Source organism: Labrus bergylta, chromosome 20, assembly GCF_963930695.1.
Source record: "Labrus bergylta chromosome 20, fLabBer1.1, whole genome shotgun sequence".
Lineage (NCBI taxonomy): Eukaryota > Metazoa > Chordata > Actinopteri > Labriformes > Labridae > Labrus > Labrus bergylta.
In genome coordinates this window covers 9,578,732-9,604,475 of record NC_089214.1, presented here as the reverse complement: position 1 = coordinate 9,604,475, position 25,744 = coordinate 9,578,732, and the positions used below count along the sequence as shown (strand labels likewise).

The 25,744-nt window shown below is 41.0% G+C and overlaps 1 protein-coding gene across 3 annotated transcripts in view; it reads left to right on the top strand.

The window, feature by feature from the left end:
* fars2 (phenylalanyl-tRNA synthetase 2, mitochondrial) overlaps positions 1-25,744 on the top strand; it is a 111,292-nt gene that overhangs the window by 75,264 nt on the left and 10,284 nt on the right. For 2 of the 3 annotated variants that reach the window (XM_065949066.1, XM_065949067.1), the window contains one exon: positions 4,766-4,941. In XM_065949066.1, the coding sequence (XP_065805138.1) occupies positions 4,766-4,941 (176 nt within the window). Of the gene's footprint in view, positions 1-4,765; positions 4,942-7,718; positions 8,156-25,744 lie in introns of those variants that run through there. The other variant, XM_065949068.1, reaches the window with a different exon arrangement.

Sequence of the window (25,744 nt, the reverse complement as noted above, 5' to 3'; positions counted from 1 at the left end):
TAGTGCATACTGTCAGAAAAGTTATACTAAATTAATTGAATGTTAAAATATAAAATTTCACAAACCATTTGTAAAATATATATATAATTTACTGGAATAATGGAGCTGCTAAATTGTTACAAAGTGGGAACCTCCAGTGTTGTAAAATGAAGGCAATACACAAAAAAGCCAACAAACTGCAGTTCCTTGAGTGTCCACTTGAGGCTGTCTGCAAACACCAAAGAATCCCCATTAGGTCCCATTTGAAAATGTCCATTTGTACGGTAGAAATAAACATGTTGACAGTCTGGGAACCCAAAATAGTTTTGTCTCTGTAGCTCTTTTTGTATTTTATTGGAAAAAACTGTATTGTGGATACATTGTTATAACTTGCGTGGCTTTGGGGGCGGTTAGTTTGACTGATAGGTGGGCTTGTTGTAGCTGTTCACAAGAGGTGTAGGTAAAGTCAGCATGTCCTATATGGTGGCCGCCATCATTGGGCGTCATGACATCTCCTCTTATTTGTTCTGTCTCTTATCTTTTCCACTTTTATTCCTTTATTTCCTCCCTCCTTTTCCTCTCCTCTCCTCTCCTCTCCTCTCCTCTCCATCCTGTTTGTTATTCCGTTCAGTTCTGTCGTTCAGTCGTCCATTTGTCTCTCTGCCTGACTGAACAGTTACACTCAGTAACCTCTGCCATCTAACACTTCCATCTCCATCAGCCTCACACATACTCACTCTGTGTGTGTGTGTGTGTGTGTGTGTGTGTGTGTGTGTGTGTGTGTGTGTGTGTGTGTGTGTGTGTGTGTGTGTGTGTGTGTGTGTGTGTGTGTGTGTGTGTGTGTGTGTGTGTGTGTGTGTGTGTGTGTGTGTGTGTGTGTGTGTGTGTGTGTGTGTACAAATGTGTGTGCAACGGTTCAGTGAGCCATCTGCAGCAGCAGTTCAGGAGAAGTTTTTCCTTTGAAGTCACACACAGAGTGAGACAGAAGACAAAAATCCTCCCTTCCCTCAGTTATATTAACTAGTTTTTAGGTCGAAATCACTGTGGAAGTGTGGAGGGAGATGCTGAGGGAAAGAGGAGGTGTGTCCAAAGAGAGCGCTTATTTTAAAAGTTACATAGTGAGACTTTAATCGAAACGATTTTGAAAATGTGATTTTAGTAAACACGCAGTATGTAATTTCTACCACCAGGGGGCTCTCATTAAAAACAATAACCAAAAGATGACGTTGAGGCTGGCGGGGTGTGTGCCCTCTCCCCCTGGTCTGCGCCCGACCCCGCAGCAAGCCAGCACACTAGGCGTCCTATCTGAAAGGCCATTCATGCAGCGGTCTTTAACGTAACATCCGGTGTTTCCATGGTAACGATAAATATTTTGTGTCTGTCATGGCAGCTGTCATAGCGGCCTCCACAAAAAACACGGGCCGTTACAACTATTAAATTACGTATTTCTTTGGCTTTGACAACTGTTGGAAATATGTGAGGTAATATACTCACCAACAAAAAATATGTGACACACATCCATTTTTTATTAATTTAGATATTTTAATGTCAAAATTCTTCATATTACACCTGTGTTGAAAAAAGTTTTTTTTTCAAAGTGTTTCTTTTATTATTTTCAAAATAAAATGGTTTTCTTAATGAAAACAAGATTAGACTTGAAAAGCAATGTTGTCTTATGATTAGGAACATCTTATATCTGGACCAATACACTAATTCAAAGTGTTTTGTTATCACTTGTCTATAAAGAAGTTAAATATTTAATTATCAAAATAAAAAACTTTATTTTATAATTGCTACAGAATTTAGAGTACCTGACATTGAATGGGTTCGACTTAAGTCTCCTCTTTGAAGTTCAGCTTTTTCACCTTCTGACTTCCTGCTTTTGTTCCACAAAGTGTGTGTGGTCATATTTTTGTGCTTGTGTGTGTGCGGTTTTATATCTGTGTGTGTGTGTGTGTGTGTGTTGTTGCCCCTTAACCTCATGTATAAAACATATTGACAGTGGGGGCTCACATCAGCCGGCACCAGTCACTTCCCCTGACCCCAGCATCCTCATAACGCACGCACACACACACACACACACACACACACACACACACACACACACACACACACACACACACACGCACAAATGGTTCACACAGCGGTTACTCTGTCCTCGCTAAAGGTGTTTTTGTCGACTCTCGTCTTTGCTAATAAAGAACATTTCGAGTGACTGTTGGAGGGCAGAGAGGAGAACAGAGGAGAGGAAGGGGAGACGGGGGAGGAGGAGGGGAGGAAATAAAGGAGGGGAAAATTGACTCTGAAAGGTAGAAAACAAAGGAGTGGAGAACCCAGGTGAGAAGGGATGAAAAAGGATAAAAGATTCATAGCAACAACAAACAAATATAAACAAAAACAAAGGATGATAACAGAGGATGAGACAGGAAATTAAGAAGATACGAGCAGAATAGGAGGAACTTAGAAAGAAAACGGCAGAAACAAATGTTGGAAAAAGGGAGGAAAGAGAGAAAAAAGGATTAAGGGTATTAGACAAGGAAAAAGGATGAAGAAATTAAGAAAATGCTATGGAAAGAGGAAAGATTGAAAGGGATGGAAACAAGGCGAGAAGAGAATAGAGGGACATTACAAAAGGGGACAGAAAGAAACAATGAGACAATGTAGGAAACTTTGGAAGAAGACAACAGTGTGAAGGAAACAAGTGAAGAAGCAAGAAAACAAATGAGGGTGTGACACAGCGGAAGAAACAAGGAAGAGGGGTAGGAAGGAAAAAAGAAAGTATAGAATAAAGGGTTGTAAAAATAATAGAGGGAATGAGGAATAAGGAAAGAAATAAAAAATGGAAGGATGGAGAAAAAAGATGGAAGGAAACCAGGGCAGCAGGAAACAATGACAGAATTTAGGGAAAAGAGAGGAAAAAAAGACAAAAGGAAGAAGAAAAATAAACGAAGAAATAAATGAAGACAGGAAGAAAGAGAGAAAAAGACAGAAAAAATTAAAAAGAATGATGAAGAAAAGAAAGAGGAAAACAATGAAAGACATGAACAAAAGATAAAAGACTAATAAATAATATAGAAGTAGAGGAATGAAGAAAGGAAAAAAGGAGGGAATATGGGAAAATTAACAACAAAAGAGGAAGAAAAGAATGAAAGGAAAATACAAAAGTGGGAATAGAAAGCAAAGAAAAGAAGAACATTCTAAAAATATCAAATGATTGGAGAAAAGAGTGAAAGAAACCATGAAAAACAATATCTATAGAAGCAGATAGGACGAGGAAATTAAATTTCAGTGAATCATCATTTTATGACGAGGTAAATATGAAGAATGAAATGACTAAAAGAGAAAGAAAAGAAACCACAGAACCATCGATGTGAAGGATGGAGGGATGTCATGTGAGGATACATCCTTCCATCCACCCCTCAGTCCGCTCAGTCCTCTAAGTCCTCAAAGTGTTATTGATGAACTCGAGTCCTCCAGAGGGACCAGGGGAGCACGGCTCATCTCCTGCCCAGGGTCAGTGCACCTCTCCTGGGCTCAGACTCTCCACCTCTACCACTGGACCCTCCAAGGCCCCCGGATCCACAGGTAATGAGCTGTGACCGTCAGGGGGCTGAAGAGGATGCAGGCTGTTTGTGTGTGTTATCTATGTTAGTATACACACACACACTAGCAAAACACACACACACACACACACACACACACACACACCAGGGAGCTGCCTAGTGCCACTAAGCTGTGTTGAACAGCTGAACGAGCTCCCTGAGAATCACTGACTATCTGTAATCTATTTTATTCACTATAAAATCACTATACTTATAATAAAGAATGGTTTCTCTGATATACACTGTAACTGCCTAACAACCCAGCTGCCAACTCATAAACCTTCCTGTCTCCATCATATCGACCTTTCAATGTGTACGGACACATTGTGCGACACGGCTCTCATAATGTTGGGTACGACACGCATGTACACTGTGGGATGAGGTACCTGTGAATGGTAGGTTATGAATCAAGTGAACACGCAGCTTCATTAGTGTCATCAGTGCGTCAACCTGATGGACTTGAAGTTGCCATGGCGGTCAGCACAAAGAGACCTCTTGCCATAGTGGCGTTGTGGGGTGGCAGTAGCTCAGTCTGTAGGGATTTGTGTTGGGAACCGCAGTCCCAGTATGGACCAAAGAATTGGAGTTGGTCTGGTTTCTAGAGAGGTGCCAATTTACTTCCTGAGTACTGCCGCAGTAGCAGACAGAGTCACTCCCATGATTCCCCGCCAGCCTCGACATCATCTTTTGTTATTGTTTTGATTGAGAGCCCCCTGGTGGCGGATTTTTACATACTGTGCGTTTAAGTAAGCGCATCGGTATCCGCAATTTTTTCGGGGTATGGCTGTTGGTGAAAGCATCTTTGTGTGGTTTTTTTATTTTTATCACCAGTCAATCAAACAGCAGCATCCTAAATATAACGTAACTTAAAGTTTTTATATTAATTAAAGGGGTAAGTTATATAAATATTTAATCCCCCGTACAATTCTCATGAAGAGAAAATTTGCTACAGAGCCCAAAACTGTCTGTAAACATGTTTATTTCTGCTGTGAAGTTGGAGATTTTCTCATGGGGCTTGAAAGGGGTTAACTTACTTTTGTAGACTTCCTCCTGTGGACACTCAAGGAACTGCAGTTTTTGGCGCTCACGCCAGCATTGGTTACATGGAAACACTGCAAAGTTTTAAATTGTTAAAAACATTATTTTGTTACTTTTGTAGCTGAAATTGTGTTTTGTTGTTTCAGGCCCTCAGTAAGTATCCCCCCCTCCACAATGACATCTCCTTCTGGCTGCCTGAGAGCAAAGAGAGCGAGGATGGGCAAGAGAGCTTCACAGAGAACGACTTCTACGAGCTGGTGCGCTCCGTCGGAGGAGACCTTGTGGAGAAAGTCACTCTGGTAGACGAGTTCACACACCCAAAGTAAGAAAACACGCGACACATTTTCATGTCAGGTCGAAGTTCGGCTCGCTCGCGCGTCATTTGTGTTTTGTAAGCCATCGATAATGTCTTTGGTAGCATATTTGTGCAGTTGGCGTTAGCTGGATGCTCATTCAATAGCTCTGGCTTACGTAACAAACCTCTTTATGGGTTGTTCTGAAAGTTGATTGGATGTGGAGTGATGCTTCAAACAAGGTGGATTCTGGGGGAAACGATGTCCTCTTGCTTGGAATGAATGAGAAGCGGTAGTTGTTTTAGTGAGTGAGGGAAATTATATCGATTCGTGGCACTTTGGAAATAGCATAAACACTTTTAAATCTCATTTTCAGTCCAAGTTGAGTTTAAAGTCTTTGATGATATTATCAAGTATGGTCCAAAGTTGAGGTAAAACAAATAGAATAGAATAGAAAGGAAAGGAAAGGAAGTAAAGAAATCTATAAGGAAATGTAGACTAGAAATGATCTTGTGAAGCAGAATAAAAGCTCGTTGGAGAGGAAGGAAAAAGCATGGCGACACAAAGAGGAAGAGGAGAAAGGCAAGAGGGAGACACAAATTAGTTAATGACTCAAAACGACGACTAACTTGTGAAACCCTAAAAATGAAAAGTTAAAAGTTGTGAAAATGTAGAAGAAAATGAATACGGGGAGAAAAATGTACAAGAAAAGCTTCTGACTGAGGACAACAAAAAAGTAGTCATCACTCATTATTAAACACACACGCGCACACACACACAAAAACACACAAATTTTCACCTATTCCCCTATACAGTGAAAGTGCAGATTTAAATGACAGTTTGTCTCTCTCACACACACACACACAAACAAACGCTCACACACACACACACACACAAACAAACGCTCACACACACACACACCTATCTGTCCTTGGCGTACACTTCAGAGCTGCAGTGTTGTCATCTAATTTTTTAAGGTGTGTGTGTGTGTGTGTGTGTGTGTGTGTGTGTGTGTGTGTGTGTGTGTGTGTGTGTGTGTGTGTGTGTGTGTGTGTGTGTGTGTGTGTGTGTGTGTGTGTGTGTGTGTGTATAAAGGGCAGCAGTAGGAGGTAGGTACCTTATGGCTGAGAACTCCTTTTTCACATTACTTTGACACTCACTCAAACACACACTCTCTATCTTCCCTGACCTTGCGTTATTGCGTGTGTGTGTGTGTGTGTGCGTGCGTGCTTGCCAGCATATACTGTATAGGTGTATGTCTGCGAGTGTGTCCGTGCACACGGCCCTGCAGTGCGTAAAAACGTCCAACATAATTCATCTTTCAGCATTTTAATGTCTTTTAAATAGTGACCTTTCTCCCGAGCTCACACGCACACACACACACGCTTACGTCTAGCCATACATTAATTCACACTGACTTTAAATATTAGCGCAGACTGAGGGAGAGAGGGAGAGAGGGGGAGACGAGGAGGGCTAGAGGAGGGAGAGAGTCTCAACATTTAATTTCACATCAAAATGCATTAATCATTCAAATCAACCTATGTTTAAGTGGTAATGAGTGAACTATATGAAACCAGCACACCAGACTGATGAGGTAATGGGTTTTACTATGCAGAACGTTATGTAAACAGAGTGAGTTAAAAGTGGAGAAGTTGTACGAATCAATTTTTTGAAACTCTGCAGGTTTCCGCTGAGACGTTGTCTCTCTGCAGTGAGTATCATCCTTGACTTTGGAGGTTTCCGGTGGACTGTGGGCATCAAAAGTGTCAGAGTTTGCTTAAAATCACTGTGAGGAACCTACCATTTTGTGTCAATCTGTGGACAAAGCAGTACACCTTATCTCTTTCCTGATGTTGTCCTGTACAAGTAAAAGAAGTATTTTGTACCAAAATATGAAACCAAGAATTCCATGGCTTCAACCATCTATGCAATCTGGCTAACGTCGGCTCTCTTCTCCCAGTGCTGGAGAGCAGCCCTGGCAACCCTGCAGCGTTCTGCTCAAATTAAAAAAAAATATTCTCGCATGAAAGCGCAGATTGAACACCTGTGTGTTTACAGCATTTGTCTTTTTATAACGTCGTTTCTCTAAGCTTTTGTCAGAATGTCTTTCCATGTTCGTGTGTTTGCATGTCCATATTTACAGTTCTGACTTCTTACAATAGTGCAGCATACAGTAAAATACCTGCACTGCGACTCTTTACTCCAAAACCTCCCCCCTTTCTTCCTCTCTCTGTCCCCCACACACTGTCATTTTCTCTGTCTCTCAAACACACACAAACAACACACCTCCACACTTACGCTGTTCTCATCACTGAAATTACAGCCTAACGAAGATGATGGAGACAAAGTTCTGGTCTTAATTACACTTATCAGCTCCGAAATTGGTGGCGCATAAAGTACCTGCATTGCACCCTTTTTGTCCCAAACCTCCCTCATCTTCTCTCTCTCTCTGTCTTCTACACACACTTTCTCTCTCCAGTTTCACACACACACTGACTCTCTCACTCTGTCTACACACTCCAACATTCAGGATTCTTTTTTTGAAGTTTTGTGCACATTGGAAAACAGCTAAACAGTCCCGGTTATTCACGTGTTAGCGATTGTTTCACATCAAAATTAAAAAATTGCATCATTTGGAAAACTTTAAGTTCAAGTCTAACATTATGTCATATGTATCGTACTAAATGTTTCCAAAGAACTGTCAGGTATGTCCCCAGTTACTGCTTGCATCAAATTTAAAACTCTGCTGCTCGCTTACAAAACAGCGACAAAAACGGCTCCTCCTTATTTTAACTCTCTCATCCAGGTCTACACTCCCTCCCGCCCACTACGCTCTGCCAATGAAAGATGTCTGATCCAACCTTCACAACAGGGTCCTAAGTCTCTGACTAGACTCTTCTCCTCTGTCGCCCCCCGGTGGTGGAATGAACTTCCAAACTCCATTTGATCTGCAGAGTCCCTCTGCACCTTTAAGAAAAAGCTAAAGACCCAGCTCTTTCATGAATACCTACTAACTTAATGATGATGGTTGTCACGATTGTTTTTGTTTGATAACAATGACTTATAAGATTGTTTCTATACTGATTAGAGCTCTCAAGAACTGCCCTCAATGTTGTGCTTTGCCTCTGTGCAATGCCTGTCAGCACCTGTGTGTCCAATCGGACTCAAAGCTGATCGTTTGCTCTTACTGACATTGTTCCCTTTTTTCTAGATCCTTGCTTGTGTTGTACTTACTCTCTGATGTACATCACTTTGGATAAAAGCGTCTGCTAAGTGAATTGTAGAATGTCTGTGGTCTTTAACACGTTTAATTTATGCACCCAGACCCTTTTGTTGTTGTTGTTGTTGTTGTTGTTGTTGTGAGAGGATCAGTTTCAGGTCTGAAGCTGCTTCTAATGCAGGACATGATTCATTTGCAGTTTTGTATCTTTGTTTTAAAAATATCCTTCCTTAAAGCAAACATTCAGCATACAGAGCTATTCAAAACAGACTTAACGGTCACTACCAAGGGAGGCGGAAGTGCTGTGAGACAACTTTCGTATCCTAGCAACAGTAAGCTATGGCAAGAAGCGCTCTGAAACTGAGGTCATGGGCGCTGCCAATGCTGAGAAGTCTGTTAGTGGACAGGAGCCCTTAGCGTGGCTCACAGTGGCAATACTAGAGAAAAAACAATGGACCAATCTATGAATGAAATTCTTATTTTTAATCTGAGGGTCTGACATCTCTGCCTCCAAACAGACAGAACTCCATTCAAGCTTTCAAGTGCTGTTTAGCCCCCAGTTTGAGTTTAGGGAGTGTCGAGGAGAGCTGATGTGTGTTTCTTCTCCAAACAAACTATAATGTGCATTATGGCTGTAAATTGATCTAAAAGCCACTAAAGCTGCCGGAAATTGCAGCCTTTCAAATATATCTGCTCCTCCAAAGTACTTCTAATCGAATGAAGGAGGAATGGAGAGAGGAAACAGAGTGCCTCTCTCTCTCTCTCTCTCTCTCTCTCTCTCTCTTTCTCTCTCTCTCTCTGTCTCAGCCACTTGATTGTCTCTCGCCCGCTCTCCTGCTCCATAAACATCTCATGTAGGAGCAAATGAAGGCTGATGGCTCGCTATGATTCACCACAAATCTGCATTTATTGGTTGGTAACGCCGTCAGCAGAGATTGCACCCGGACTAATTTGATAAGCCAATAGAGCTGTCAGTCAGGATGACAGCGCCCTCCCCCTCCGGACTCCCCTGAAAGAGAGAGAGAGAGAGGTAGAGAGAGTATGGGAGAGTATTGGAGAGTATGGGAGAGTATGGGAGATTGGCAGAAAGGTGTGTGTGCTGCTGTGTCAAAGTCTTGAGTACATTTGTGTGTGTTTATTTGGGTGTTTCTCACAGTTTTTCGGTTAACATTCTTCTTTCTAACAGAGATGTGGTTGTAGTTAATATTCAGACAATCAATTAAACATCCATTATGATACCAAGTCAAACTTTTGAAATATATAAAGCTAATTTGATGCTATACAAACATTAACATTACCCCATGCTCCACCTTTCGGGGCCATAGATCGTATAAAAAAAGCAGCGGCACAAAAATGAAGCCAGTATATCTGGAGCTCCCCCTGGTGGCTGAGTGCAGTCAATAACGTCAATACCGTTGCTCCACCAGCTGATGTCTACTGCCGAGACGCCTGTGTCAAGGGGTATTTTGGCTTCACTTTTGGAGATACATTTATCCAGCTTTATACAATCCTGAGCTAGTTAGCTGCAACAAGTAAGCAATCTGTCCATCAGGAACGTTTGCGAAATCGGGGCGCTGGTGGCGCAGTGGCAGTGCGCGCGCCTCATGTATGGAGGCTATAGTCTCCCAAGCGGGCGTCAGCTGTCTTCAACAATCACTGCAGGAAGAGGAAGTATCAGGTGCAGGTTCGAGTGGCAGCAGTGTTTCAGACGAGAGAAACTAACAAAAACTTGTAGAGTGTGTAGAAAAATAACAATATTGGGTCGTTTTGGACTAAAAGTTTGTCCGTTTATTATTCACTGACATGAATGACTGAAAAATGTCTGCTCCTCTTCTCTCCTTCATCACATTGTGTCTTCCTCCACCTGTCATCTCATCAACCTTCCCCTCCTTCTCCCCCTCATCTTCCCTCTCTCTGCCGGCTCAGCAGGAGACATGGAGGCAGCCGCCCACCACAACGCGATGAATGATTTAACAGAGAGAGAGAGAGAATAAAACCCCCCCTCCCAAAAAGATGGAGGAGAGAGAGAGAGAGAGAGAGAGAGAGAGAGAATAAAACTCCCAAAAAGATGGAGGAGAGAGAGAGAGAGAGAGAGAGAGAATAAAACTCCCAAAAAGATGGAGGAGAGAGAGAGAGAGAGAGTAAGGGAAAAGATGACAAAGGGGGAGAGAGGGAGATGGTTGGGAGAGCATTAGAACTACTGGGGGAGCAGGAAGAGAGAGAGAGAGAGTGTGAGAGAGAGAGAGAGAGAGAGAGAGTGAGTTGTCATTTTGCTGTGTGCAGGTTGCAGCAGAGTTATTCAGTTGAATAATGGATGATTGTTTTCTGTTCCCACAACTAATCAGGCTGACAGAAAGAGACACAGACATAACCGCCTTTCAGTTCCCTTTCTTATTTTGACCTCGGCACCATTAAGCGGTCAGTCCGGACGCTCCCAGGTGGATTCACCTGTTCTCACCACAACTTTAATGTGCTTTACTAAAACTAGAACAGGAGAATATTTAATGCCCGTATGCAAGCATCTCAATCAGTGTCTTCAAAAGCCTGAGCTTATAACAAATTTGAAAGTTAGAATGCAGAAAAAGACAGAAACAAACCATAAAAATGATAACAAGGGTTTCCTGGTATATCCCTGCATTTCGGATTTGTGTTTTACTGATACTAACAATTTGATAGCCTCTATTTTAAACATCCTCGATCACAAAAGAACTTTACCTAAAAGGTATTCAGTAGGAATGTTTGTTGCAGCTTGAAAACACATCGACCCACACCAGCAGTTACCTTCAGAATCACGTTTCTATGCATTCTACATTTGTTGTAATGGAAAAGCTGATAATTTAGCAAGCATAGCAAAAGCTAACCGCAGGCCAGCTCCGCATCCGCAGGTGAAAGCCAACACACGATTCACCCTCATTTTGGAATTGTTGTTTCACCTCACTATGATTATATTTTCTGCCACATTGGCTAGTCTGAATGGCGAGTGTTCAGCCTTACTATAATCAAAAGGGATGAGTTATATGAAAATTCCAGGTAGATTGATTTATATGAATAGAAGCAAGTCAACATATGCTGTTATTTCTTAATTCATATCATCACTTGGACTCGCTCACAGTGTGTGTCTGGAAGATCTTTCCTTCTGCTTCCAGCTACTTGAGGATGACCAGGTCCCAGTTTGATGACCTGTTAGCTAGGATCAAAACCAGGTCCCAGTTTAATGACCTGTTAGCTAGGATCAAAACCAGGTTTTCTCTGATGCATTCTGTTTCAGGTGGAGCTCCTGTTAATCTGATGATCTGAGTTATACTGATGATAAACAGACTGAAAGGATGCTGAAATAACTACATCATAATGCTTATTTGTTAAAAGTCTGAATTTAATGGAGCTCCTTTGAATATTTGAGGCAATATTTACATAATTTTAGAGTTTATGGGCTTTTGTAACACCGATCATACAATTTTCTCAACTTTCACTAAGACACATTTCAAACCGCATCATCTGTCCTGATTTTGGCTCTTTTTTTAGTGAATGTATGGACTAATTTTGTCACAAAGAAAGCGCTCTTTGTGTTTTTTTCTCAGTACCTAAATAGTTGTGTGCGTCTGTTTTTGGTAGCTCAAAAATATTTTCTCAGCTGCTCTGTTAATTGCTCAGTTCACACATAAGTTGCTGTTTATTTAAGATTTGTGAATGACTCATTGTGACTGAGACAGAATAAAAAATTCAGTAATAGAACGATGTGTAAACCTCAAACACACACACACACACACACACACACACACACACACACACACACACACACACACACACACTCCTGTGTCTCCTGAGTGTTTGAACCTCCCTGTTTTCTAAATGGGATCTGGATTTTACTTGATCTCGTTTTTCTCTAAATGTCAACATGGTCTCATTCACCTTTTCAAAATGTCACCTCCTCCTCTCCCCTTCTCTTCTTATTTATTTTACCTCCTTGTTTCCTGTCCTCCTCCTCCTCCTCCTCCTCTTCCTCCTCCTCCTTCTTTCTGGGTTACCCTGCAGTGTTAGCATATTAGCTGACTGCACCACTGGCTCCCTGGAGTGTCCTAATATTGTGTGTGTGTTGGTATGTATTTGAGTATGCATGCACCTGATGTGTTTATGAATGTATTTTCTTCGTGCGTGCATGCATGCGTGTCTGTGTGTGCGCGCATGTGTGTGCGTGTGTATTTGTGTGTACACAGCAGTAATGTTTTATGGGCATTAGAGAGCTTGTGTATCAACAACAGACCAGATTTATATCAGCAGGCTCACCGGCTGCCACGGCCCCAAGGGCCTCTGGGTAATCTGGATGTAATTGAGCATAGAGGTTACGCTGGCAGACACACACACAAAACACACACAAAACAACGACAAACACACACATAGACATGCTTTCACTCCCACTGAGATGATAAACACATCAGAGAGGTTAAAAATGTTCACGTACACACACACAAACAAATGAGCTGTAGTAGCAGACACTGTGCATGTAACAGAGAGACCCAAAAAAGAAAAAAATAGACAAACACTCACAGAAATACACATTGTATGTTCAGTAGACAAGAGCAAAGAGCAAATAACAAACATAAAACATATTCATCAGCACAAGAAAGAAGGCCAAATCATCCAAATCCTTGTTTTTTATAACTCTTTTATTTTGTTTATATTAAAGTCAGGCGTTTTGCATAATTAAGAATATTAAGGGCAGAGCTGAGTTGATGTATTGTAGTAGATTGCCAGGAGGGTTTACTACCGCCTTATCTCCACCTCTTTGCCTATTATTTAATGGACTGTTATTATTTAGTTTGGGTCATTTTTTCCAATATGGCGATCCACCTCAATGAGCTTCAAAATGCCCAGTGGGCGACGTCCATGTTTTATACAGACTATGATTAAAACAAGCCAGAAGACGGCGTCCAGAAGTTAAGACAAAGTTGGACCTCCATCTTCAGGTTTAACTCAATGGCTCTCTAACAAAGCTGCAATATTTCACAGAAGTCACACCCCGTGGCCACACCTGTACCCCACCCCGTCCAGAATGTTTTTTTTCGGACAACATTGTTCAATCCCAAAGTGAGTACTGGACCTAACCCGATGACTTTCACGTGCCTGAGGAATCTGTTCTTCCATCGTCACTGAGTCTGTCTCAGTTTCTATTTGTGCCGATTCATCATCAGACTTAAAAAGCTGAGTTTTGTCGCTGTAATCCAGCAGGAAACCTGATCCTCCAGCTCTGCCTGTCAGCTCGTCTCCTCGCCTCGTTTCTCTTTTTAATTTTACGGCCGATGTGACGGGTTTCAAATCGAGGCTGCTGCTGACATACATATGGGCGACCGAGAACGCACACTACTGAGGCTGTCGTGTTGCAGCCGGCTGCCAAAACACGCGCACACACAAACACACACACACACACACACACACACACACACACACACACACACACACACACGCCTTCTGTCCTGCCCTGCTGATTCATGCAGTCAGCAGCTTTGCTTGGGTCACTTGAGGTGAGGGGGGGGGGAGTGATTCGCTGCTGTCACAGAAAATCCACGTCACTGCAGTTTTTGCTGTTTCACTGACAGGAAGTAAAGTTACATTGTCATTTTTGGTCTTTCTGGAACTTCCTGTCCCTAAATTCAGTTTAAATCTTGTCACGACGCTTTAGAAAAGGACGTCGGAATGTGTGTCAATATGAATTCCTTTCAAGACCTCTTCCTATAAATATAAGGAAATCTTAATGCTGTAGCACACATCAACACTTTAGACAACTGCTAGATTGTAATGTGTGTACACAGTTTGTCATTGACTGGAATATCAGGCTGTACAAGAAGTCTGTGCTACAGGTTGTTAGGAGTGTAAGATTCCATTCTTTTTCATTAATATGTTAGAAGTTAGTTCATTTCCACATAAAAAGTTCATTTTGCATATTTATGAGTTTGTTTGAAATGCGCCCCAAGAAGTTTAAAGAATAACCTAGAAAATCTAGCTGCAACCCTTTTTCACATGTTAGCACTAATAAGCAGCTATCTGTGTCGGTGCTCACCATACCTGGTTTGTTAGCCCCCTTAGTGTTTGGAAATGGTTGGTTTATTTGTAGCGGCCTGTGCATGGGAGTCAGGAGTGTTGTTGGCTAAAAATATAATTGATAAGACCTGCTTCTTTTAAGATAGCTCAGCTTGTTTTTATCCTGCCTCTCACTCTCCATCTTGGGAAATGGAAGCCCGCCATGTTTCATAAGCACTCTTAGCTTTTTAAGTCTTCAGTCAGCTTCCAGCGCAAAAAGTCTTGTTCTGTAGGAAACAGTGGCGTTCGCTAGCTTATAAATTTGCTCATAAATTAGCCGTGCTTTTGACACTTTTTTATTTTTGTGATCTGTTTCAGTGAGATTAATCTCTGTTTGCGATTGGTTCATACAGTTATTTATAATACCTCGCACTAACACATCTCAACCCCAACATTTACTTTAGTCATTCAGTTATTCTTAAATGGATGATGTATAAAAACAGGATGGCCACAGGGTGCAACGAAGCGGCAAATCAGCTCATTTGGAGCAATGTTTGCAATGTTTGGTGTGCATCATTGCCTAGTTTGAAGTCTTGTGCAAAATGATCCTTCGTTGTCTTGTACTCTCAGTTTACAGTATGCAATTTCAGAATAAAAGCCTAACAATTTTTATTTTGAAATGCCAAATAATGGAATTTCAGGCATGCGATTAAAAATGATATTAAGTACGATTAACTATTGAGATTTAGTGATTAATTGGGAATAAATAATTTAGTAATTTGACAACCCTATTTATAAGTAAACATAATTGTCTGACTAGAAGAGAGTCCTACAATTTGTAACAATGTGGCCGTCTGGCAGAAATAATTAAATTCCTTCTAAATAAAGTGTCCTTCTCTGTCACCACATTTGCCCATTACATGTGTGGTGTAGATATTCTGCTAAACTCAAATTAACGTTTCATCTGTCACTCGGACTGACTGTGTAAAGTGTTAGTCCATTTCATGTTTTCTGTAGGTCTGAGTCAGTTCGGACACATTCTTAACCACAAAGAAATTCACCTTAATGGCTCCCTACAAAGATTAACTTCAATGACCAAAATCTCCTTCTTTTCTTCTGCACCTTTTTACTCAAATATATGGTCACTTCTGGCACCCAAAAACTGGATGGAGAAGATAAAAATGCTGAAAAGTGGCCCCAAAACAGTCGTCCACAAACCAATGGTTGACAGCCATCCTGATTGCTATGTCCTCTCCTTTTAAGAACGGTATTGGCAGGATGGAGCAGATGATGAGGTGAAGCTCCATCATTTTAAAAAATGTGGTCCGTGCTCCATCCATTTGTCTCATACTCTCTTGTGTTTAACAGGATAGAGCTCAAATTATCTCACCTCATTTGTTTATAGTCCATGATAAATCTACATAAGGAGTACCGTAAGCATCTTTTCAGCTTCATCTAACCGTGCCAGTTTATGGGAGATCTCACAACAAGTTCCAACACAGGCAGGAATCCAACCGCTAAATGACAAACAGACGGAAGACATAACACTCCGGACCTCGGAGGAATCCCTCACTGTTCCAAGTATGCTCACAAACACACAAGTCTCCTGTGTGGTTCTTCTCTGATGGAGTCTGAAATCACATGTAAAAAAAGAGCCAAGTAAGAGCCATGCAAAGTTCACATTGCATAAATTGCACCCTCATCGAAACCTTTTCTAATCTCTTTCCTGTGACTTTTCAGAGAAGCAGTTTGGATTACTGTATTTTCCGGATGCTGCATTGTCCAATAAATATGGACTTTGACCAGAAGCTGATTCTGCTGTAAAAAAGTCAGTAAATGCAAAAAACATGCAGAGCAGCAGAGTGTGCAGACTGGAAACAAATCAGACTCAGAGCAGGCCAGATGTACAGGGTGGTAAACAGCAGTTGTTTTTACAGGCTGAGGCGGAGGCATTGCCAGGTTTTTACATGAGTGGACTCTCATCTGATGTGTTTAACTAACAGTGGAAGGAGAGTCATTTTAAGTTTTTCGCCGCAATTTAATCGCAACCAAAATGTCTCAGGAATGCCGTGAAGGTGTCTTCAAATTTGAGGATAAATTGGTTAAATTTAAGCATTCAAAACTCACTGTGATCTCAAGTTTGTCCTATTTACATGAACACTTTACCCCCCTGTACCTTACCCTCTGGAGGCTTCTGTAGAAAAAAAGTTTCCAGCCTAGAGTGAAGACAGAATGTTACCCACTGGAAAATATTCACTGGAGTCATCCATGTAAATATTTTGGACAGACAATGGATGTAAACTGTACTTATCTGGTTGGTGGAGGTTGTTTTCTGTTTAAATTGTTGAAGGCACACCTCACACGTTACAGGCTGTTAAAATAGTCATTAGTCTGTGTTTAGTCACTTTGCATTTGCTGGAGTTTTTTTTTTTTTCTCTTTTGGCTTCTGTCCTGAATTTCCAGTTTGGAAAGACATTTACCAACAATGACTCATTGTTCCTCTATTTGTGCGCCTTTCCAAAAGTATAGTTTCTGCTTCACAGTGACCTCTTCATTTGTTGTTTCGTCTGAAAAGAAACCAATTACATTTTCCACAAAAAACAAAAAAACAGGACTTTTGGATTGCACAACAGTCCTAAATGGAGTGCTTCTTTAATGAGGATGTTTAAAATCAAACAATGATACGCTGCAGTCACCAGGTTTGCTGCTTTGTAATTGATTGACCCTCACACACAATCGCACTAAACTCCATCTCTTTCTGACACCAATACAGAGGTCGAGTGTTGATGTGAAGGCAGGGATATGGATGGATTTCTCACTAATGAAAGTGGGTTTCCTCCTTCTCTACACAGACAGATGTGTCTCTCCATTATTTCACTTCTCTCTCAAAGTGAAATCAAACACATTTCAGGAAAAAGAACAGTCGGATGAGGAAAGAATAAGAACAAATGGAACCGAGGGAATTTAAGAAAGATGGACGGTCTTAAAGGATATATGAAGGTTTATTTTCCATCGACAGTTTCTGCCTTACTGTCCTTTTCTACTCTGACCTCAATCACAAGTGTGCATGTGTGTGCCTGTGTGTGTGCCTATGTGTGTGCCTGTGTGTGCCTGTGTGTGTGTGTGTGTGTGTGTGTGTGTGTGTGTGTGTGTGTGTGTGTGTGTGTGTTAGTGATGAGGTTCGATCCAGGTAGATTGACTTCTTATTGTCTGGGGATGAGGAGGAGAGAGACAGAGAGGAAGAGAAGTCCTTCAAGCAGTGAGAGGATGATGTTACTCTGCAGAGCGCCTTTAAGAAAAAGCTAAAAACCCACCTTAAAGGAAAACATCTATCCTCATTTAATGATGATAATGATATCGATAATGAAGATGATGATATTTAGGATGGTTTTGATGCTGATAAGAACTCTAAAGAGCAGCAGTCTGTGTTGTTGTTGATGATGATGATGCCTCATTGCACTGATCTGACTTGAAGCTGTTTGTTTGTACCTACTGACCATGTTTCCTCCTCTCTAGATCCTTGTTTGTGGTGTACAAACTTTTCTCTGATGTACGTCGCTTAGACAAAAGTGTCCGCTAAATGAATTGTAGAAATGTTACGACGCAAGAAAGAGCGGAGGAGTTGCCGGTCTACTGCTGCCTCAGTTTTGTGTTACTGTGTGTTACAAACAGAGCTCGTCAGAAGTCCTAAACGTTTATTAAAGATTAAGGAATTCACTTCCACCAACTCAAGTCAGCTGACTTCCTTTGCTCCTGACTCTCCGAGGACAAAAACAACTTTTAGTGGACACACTTTGATCCTTCAAGATTCTGTTGTAGACATTGCAGCCTGTTTCACTGCTGCAGGCTCCAAATCTACTTGGAGCGTTTCCAAAACTTTACCCCCCCCCCTTTCATTAAGACTCTGAAGTAAGTCAAAATATGGCCACTGTTGTTGCCACTTTAGTTTAACATACAAAGTGATTATTCTTCTATTCCATTCTTTCTGTTAATCTGAAGACATTAAAGTAAATGCATCATCCCTGAACATCTGCTTGAGCCAATCACAAATATAAATGATCCTTTCACATCCAATCTGAATCACATCAGAGGTGCTGCATGTTTTTTTTTTTAAAGAGCAGTTTAAAATACATCCTCTTGCAACTCACTGAAGCAAAAAAAACATATTTGGTAATTTGTCTTCCTTTTGATATAAAACAAACACTATATGTGAAAAACTGGTTTTGTGTGACATTGGATGACTTAATGGGATTTCCGTTGGATTTTAAGGCTGTTGGTTCATATTCTGCTTCAGTTTGGAGTGTGCTGTCATCTTTAAACAGTCACACTAGCTGCAGGTCGAGGTCAGTGACAAGGTCAACATGTACAATAAACTATACAGACAGTAAGAGACCCCGGAGCCTCAGTGTCTGTCTGCTCTCTGTCTCTGTGGGCTGTTTAGATTCTCAGACTCACACACACACACACACACACACACACACATAGAGTTTTCTCTGCTGACCTCAGATCATGTCTGTCAGAGTTCAGATGTCCACAGAGGAAAAGAGGAAAAATGACAAAAAAAAAGAGTTGGAACAGACACAATCTCAATTTTAAAGTTTTCATTTCTGCACACAATAGCTCAGCTCTGGTTGAAACATTGCAGATTTTTCCTGAACACTTAGTAGGCCTGTAATGATAAGTGTATTTGTCCTGAATAGTCACGGTTCTTTGCATGCAGTGACATGACGATTACATCTTAGTGGAGAAAACAGGAGGTCACAAATGGCAGTATGCGCTCCCAAGACTTTCAACACAGGTATTGCTTGTTACTGTTTGCCAGCGGCTGTTAAAGAGCAAATGAAGAAGCAGAAGAAGCAGACACAGTAAAACACACAAAGAAGAAGAGTATTATGGGGTAGCTGCATGACACAGTGGAGCTAGAAGATTTGCCTGCTTCCTAAGATCAGTTGTGTGGGGAGATTTTTATTTCAAGGAGCCGCAGGTAATCAAGAACATGTTGAACATCTTGTTGAATATTAGACGTCATCACCCAGAGGTGCCAATCACCGACGCTGGGCAAGTGAAAGCAGAGATAATCAAAGATATTACTGAAGCTAGATACACATTTTAGGTCATAAGCAAATATGCAGTATTCGACGACCCAATCTTCAAGTGTGTGCTCAAGTCTTACAATTAGGGATTTACGCATTTAGAAACTTCTTATATCTAAATTTTGCACCGGAGACCCTTTTTTGTTTCTTTAATTGTGGTTTTAATATGCAATTTAGTTCAATAACACACAATCAGGATGATAGACACACACACACACATACATGCAAACACAAGAGAGTGGCTGTCAAAGATTGTAAATAGTGTTTAGATGACTCACTCACCCAAGGGAATGCCACTACAGAAGTGTGTGTTGGTGTTTCTTTATGTGCCTTTATGTCTGTTTTTACTTTTCTTTCTTACTGTGTGTGTTTGTGCGTGCGCGCGTGCGTGCGTGTGTGATGGAGAGAGAGAGGAGGCATGCAGGGGCAGCCGGTAATTGAAAAGCAGAGAGCCATGTTGAGTGTTAATAGGCGCTCTGTGCCGTGGGAGAGAGAGAAAAAGAGAAAAAATGATGCAGAGACGGATGAAAAAATAAACCCTCTTTCATTTCCGCCCCTGTTTGTTTCTCCCTGCATTAGAAGTCAAACAGCCTCAGTTTGTGTCTGCGAGAGGTGAACTTGAGTCTGATGGAGAGAGACAACAAAACGCTGAGTTTCTGCTCTGCTCTGGACTCTATTAGACCTCTTGTCCCCTAAAGAAGGCGAACAAACCCCCCACTGAGAGAGGAGCAGCGGATTAAGACAGCCGAAAGAGGAGGGCAGGAGGTAGAGTAAGAAGTTTAACAAAGTATCAAACTGCTTCATAAACTAAGAAGAGATTAGAAAGAATGCAGTAAAACAATTCATTGGAAGCTTTAAAAGCTTTCTGAAAACAGGATTTAAGATGAGATAAAGGGTGTTTTGACACCTGACCTTTATTGGCTCGGTTAGAACGATCTTGAGTCCGTTTGTCAAGTTTTGTGCGGTTTGTTTTTTTGCTGGTGTGAAAAGCTGTCAATCAAATCCTGGTGGAGACCTCTTGAAAAGGTGGGTCTCTGTCCACTCTTTTTCAGACTCTGGTGAGGTTTAAGAACATGAACTGTCGGCCTTCTCCTTAGCTTTCTTGATGAGCATCTTCAGAGACTACAGTACATCAACATATTATTTTATCCGAGCTGAATTTGCGCCTCATTTTCAAACTATCATTTGCCTACAGTGATAAATGCAAACAGTATTTAAACTGATGGCCAGAGCCAACATCAATCTGTGTAGTTGTCCAATTTTGAAATTGGAAAGGCCAGGCAGGAGTCAACTAGTCTTTTGTTTACTTCAGGGATTTTTGCAGCAGGGATTTCTGACCAATTAGAGAGCATTTTCCTTACACATCACCCATTTTGGTCTGCTTGTAAATGTCCCCATGTGAACACAGATCAAACGAGAGGTAATTATTCAACAATGTAAATTGGTCCACGACTCAAACGGACTACAGGTGTGAAAAGGACCCTAAAAGCAGAGACAGATTCAGAAAATCTGCAGGGAGGTCATTCAGGAGTTATGACTATTATGACTATGACGATTATGCCAACATAATTCATCAGCAGTCATCAACATTCGTTTAAAAGATCTCATATTAACACCATAAAGTTTACTATGATCGGTCCAAAGAGAGCGGCTACACAGGAAATCAATGGTTCCTTTCATCAGTGTGTTCACATAGTCTGAAGAGGCTTAGCTGCTGATTGGACTTTGACAAATGTTGGGTCAAGAGACAGTCTGCACCTGGAATCAATAATTTATTTTCTCAATTTTTCATCTAGCGGATCTTTATAATCAGACCAGATACGAGTTAGACTATTTTTTGATCTCGATAAGATGCTAGTTTAACTTAACAATGCTTTACTTTTAAAGACCAACTAACATACACACACACACACACACACACACACACACACGCACACACACACACACACACTCTCAGAATCACAGCAAGCTCATGTTACCCGGGAGATGGATTCTAGGCATGGCGCACACACTTTCGCACAAACACACACACACACACACACACACACACACACACACACACACACACACACACACACACACACACACACACACACACACACACACACACACACACACACACACACACACACACACACACACACACACACTTGCAGGCTTTAGTGGTTTCGGAAAAGCACTCCACTTTCCTGATAATGATGCTCTCTTCCTGCTTTGACTTCATCTTAATTCAAGTAATACACACACACACACACACACACACACACACACACACACACACACACACACACACACACACACACACGCTCGTTTTAACTCACTCAAGTGCCTTCCTGTGTGTCTTTCAACTCATATCGACCCACAGAGCATGTGCGCACGCACGCACACACACACACACACACACACACACACACACACACACACACACACACACACACACACACACACACACACACACACACACACACACACACACACACACACACACACAGTGTTTTGCCATCTCAATAAGAGCTTCAAAAAAAAGTAATTGAAAGAACAAGGGAAACATATATATTAGGGCTTTCAAATGATTACGTTAATCACTGAATGTCAGTAGTTAAGCGCGATAGATCATGTTTTTTATTGCATCTTTAAAATTCCATTAATTTGCTTTTCAAAAAGTAAAAAACAGTCCTCATGAAATATGAAATACAGTTACCTGGTTTTTATTCATGCATTTCTATACAAAATGTTTTTTTATCTGTCAGTGTCCTGAGTCCTGGATGTGGTTTCTGGTTTCTTTTGCACCAAAATAACAAATCAAGTTCCTGAGTTTTAATGGGGGGTTTTATGTTGAGGAAGCTCTGGTGATGGATGCTGACGGTTGAACTTTTGAACCATGGAACCATACTATTGGATAATATCTCCACCTTCATCTCTTTTAAACTTTCTGTAGTGTATTTGTAAGTTCTGAGTTATACTTACAGTCACACTTTTAAAGCACAAACATGTTTTAAAGCAAAGTTGTAGATTTTGAGTTTAAGTTTTATTTTGAAGTTTTAGGTTACAAAGACCGTGATGAAGATAAAACAAAAAAGAAACAAGCTGTCAACTATATAGCTGCCTCTGATTTTCAGGAGTGCCTCCTTCATATGAAATATTCAGTGTATGTGTTTTTGTGTGTGAGAGAGGGAAACTACTGCAGGTCATTTCAGCTTCATGTTTTCTTTCCTGCAGCCTCTGCGATGTGAAGTGACAGCGGCCCTGTTTAATGGCCGCTCTTGGGTTGAACCTGTGTTGTGTTGTGTTGTGTTTTTTTTAAATCTACGTTGTTCTGTTTGTATGAGTGTGTGAGAGTGTGTGTGGCCTACAGCTGCATGTGTTGTTGTTAAAATTTCATTGCTGCCTGCAGACAAAACCCAGGTTTACACAAACACTGCTTTTCTGAAGTGAAGGAAATAAAATCTTTCCTCTCTGAGAGCTTGTGTAGATTTTGACATTTTAGTTCCAACATGAGTTAACAGAGCTGTAAAGACTTACTCACAGTCACATATGTCTTCCAATTTGTGAATTACTCAAACTTGACTTTCAAGATCCTTATTTGATGTCTCAATTTTACCCAAGGCAACAATGCTGCTTTATGTTTTGTTTCACCTGTTTATTCTGCAGAGAGGTGTTATCACTTTGCCCCACAAAGTTTGTTTCCTGAACAGGTTTGATGTAGACTAACACCCACATCATCATTCTATGATCCTGTTGTTCTGTTCTAGTCAAAACTGCAAATTAAACAACTTAAATTCTTATCTTTTCTTTAGATTCAGCTGATGTTAGAATATGATGGTAACCAATGACGACGACCTGTTTCCCTCTGACAGCACTGCAGGAAACAAGCTTCTACAGTGTGACCTGAAGGGAAATGTAGTTCAGTCAGACGTGAAATAGTTAACAGAGGGAGGGCATCTGAAAACACAGTCACACTAAAATGAAACCTTTCAAAATTTTATCCTCCTGTTAAAGGTCAAGTGGAACGCTTAACGGGCAATTAGCACAGAGGAAATGCCAGCGAGGCCGTCAGCTAAACAGCCGTCTGAATTATTCACACCAATAACGGAGAGGAAGCGGAGGCCGTGTGCTCCGAGCAGCCAATCGTACGGCGCTAATGTCAAGTGGATTTGCATTAGCCGGGGCAAGGAATCATGGGTAATGGGACTGTCCTCTTGGCAGTATTTGGATCTCCATCTGGAGCTGTATGAGCTGCAAAGGTCGACTTAAGCTATAAAGGTCCCCACTGGAGATCATGTTTGTACTGGAGTTTTTGAAGCTCAATCACATGTCCCGTGACACATTATTGTCCCGTGACATATTCTTGTTATGGCGTCTTCCAAATTCCATCAGAGCTGTCTTTAACCATTTAGGCCGCAGTCTAATTTAAAAACTATGCAGATTATGAAGAACTGTTGCTTCAATAGAGGTTTTGCATTTACATCACTTTACCACCAAACCACTCAGTCGGGATGAGTTTCAGAACACTCTAACACAGCAGGATGTCAGGACGCTCAAACAGGAAACAGTTAGGGCTGTCAAACAATTCAAACATTGTATTGTGATTAATCACAACAGTTCAAAAGTTCATTGAGATGAATTGCATTTTTAATCACGTGTTTGTAATTCCATTATTTTTGCATTAAAAGTAAAAAATGGTGGGCTTTACTATTTTTGTACCGTCTTAAGCCGAGATGGCCGCACTTGCTAGTTGAATTTAACCCTGCTTTCATTTTTAAATAAAGTAAGGACCTTTATGAAGATAGAAGGTTACGACATGAAATTATCCACAGAAGAAAAGAACTCAAAAGTGAAATGAAAACAGCTTACATGAACAGTAACAAAGTGAAATCAGCTGAGCTGTCCGAGCGTTTTGAGACATTCAAAGATGCAGCAGTGTCGTTCTTTTTCATCACCGTGACTACAGGGAGACACTGAGGAGGCTTATTCACCGTGCGCCCTAAGGGACTAAATAGCATACAATTAATAGCGAGAAAAAAACATTTTTGGGAATCATTTCAGACCTTAGTGAATCGCAAGTGACTAGTGAATGCTAACAGCTCTAGAAACTATTAGATTAAGCTGATTTTGTTGCTGACGCTCGCTCATGCTGTTAGGACACGATGTAAGACGCTGCTGCCTTCGATAGATAGAAACAGGAGTCAAACAAATACATAGCTGCTTAAATTTGGGTAATTTGGATTCGGCAGAGATTCATACTATTTGTCAAAGACACAGTCAAACCTTGACATTTACATTCTGCTATAATGGGTATCCTGACATTTACATCTAATTTAACACAACAACTCTGAATATTGACAGCAGGAACTGTTATTAGGTCAGATACTTTCACTTCATGAAAATCAACAAAGAAATAAATAAAATATTTGGCCAAATAAAAGCCAAGATAATACTGATTTAATTCAACCTGCTATCAATACACTTAACATTTATTATGTGGCAATAGTTAATATACAGTAATATGTCAATAGTAATGTTATGAAGCAAATGTTCGGCCAAGACCTCACAACTTAACTCTGTGATAATGTCAGATTTCAAAATAAAAGACACAGTGTCAAACTTCTGAAAGAGCTAAAAGAGAGCGGAGCTGAACCTCGTCAGAGATCCCAATCCTCCAGATGCATCTGATCCAGTCTGAGAGAGATCTGTGTCCTAGCTGACCTACAGTCATGTAACATCTCACACACACACACACACACACACACACACACACACACACACACACACACACACACACACACACACACACACACACACACACACACACCCGCTCGTCTGTATTCAGCACATGTGGTTCCTCATGATTCACGTCGTCTGTTCGTCTCTTTCTCATAAAGTGATTGATGGATCGAGAAAAACCTGCTAAAAAGACATCAGGAAGAGGGGGACTGTGTGTGTCTGTGTGCGTGAGTCATGGTAAACACTCGTCATGTCTCCTGGTGCTGCAACAGATGGACAGTAGGCGACGCACACACACATGCACACTGTATATATACAGTATATAAACACACACTCAACTGCAAAAAGACACGCGGACTGTTTGATCAGCATGACGATAACATTTCAGTTTTTCTCCGACAGCAAGAGACGGAAGGAGAGACAGGAAGGAATTAAGGATGCAAGGAAGAAAGGAAGGAAGGAAGGGATGATGTCAGCGGAAGTAAAGGGTAGAAAAATGTAGGGAGAGAAAAAATTGGTGTCAAAGATGGAAGGCAAAGAGTAAGAGTGGTTGGAAATGAAAGAAAAGAAAGAAGGATAAAAGATTGAGGACAGAAAGAAGAATAATTCTCGTGATTTTAGACACATGAATTGAAATGTTTTGCTTGTTTATAAAGGGAACCTTCAGGGGGAAAAAAAAGTCTGAACTTTTTAGGTTTATGACACCATATGAAGAAGAGAGGAATATTCAATTGAGTTTCAGAAACAAAGAAAAAGTAGTAAAATAGAGACGGGACAGAA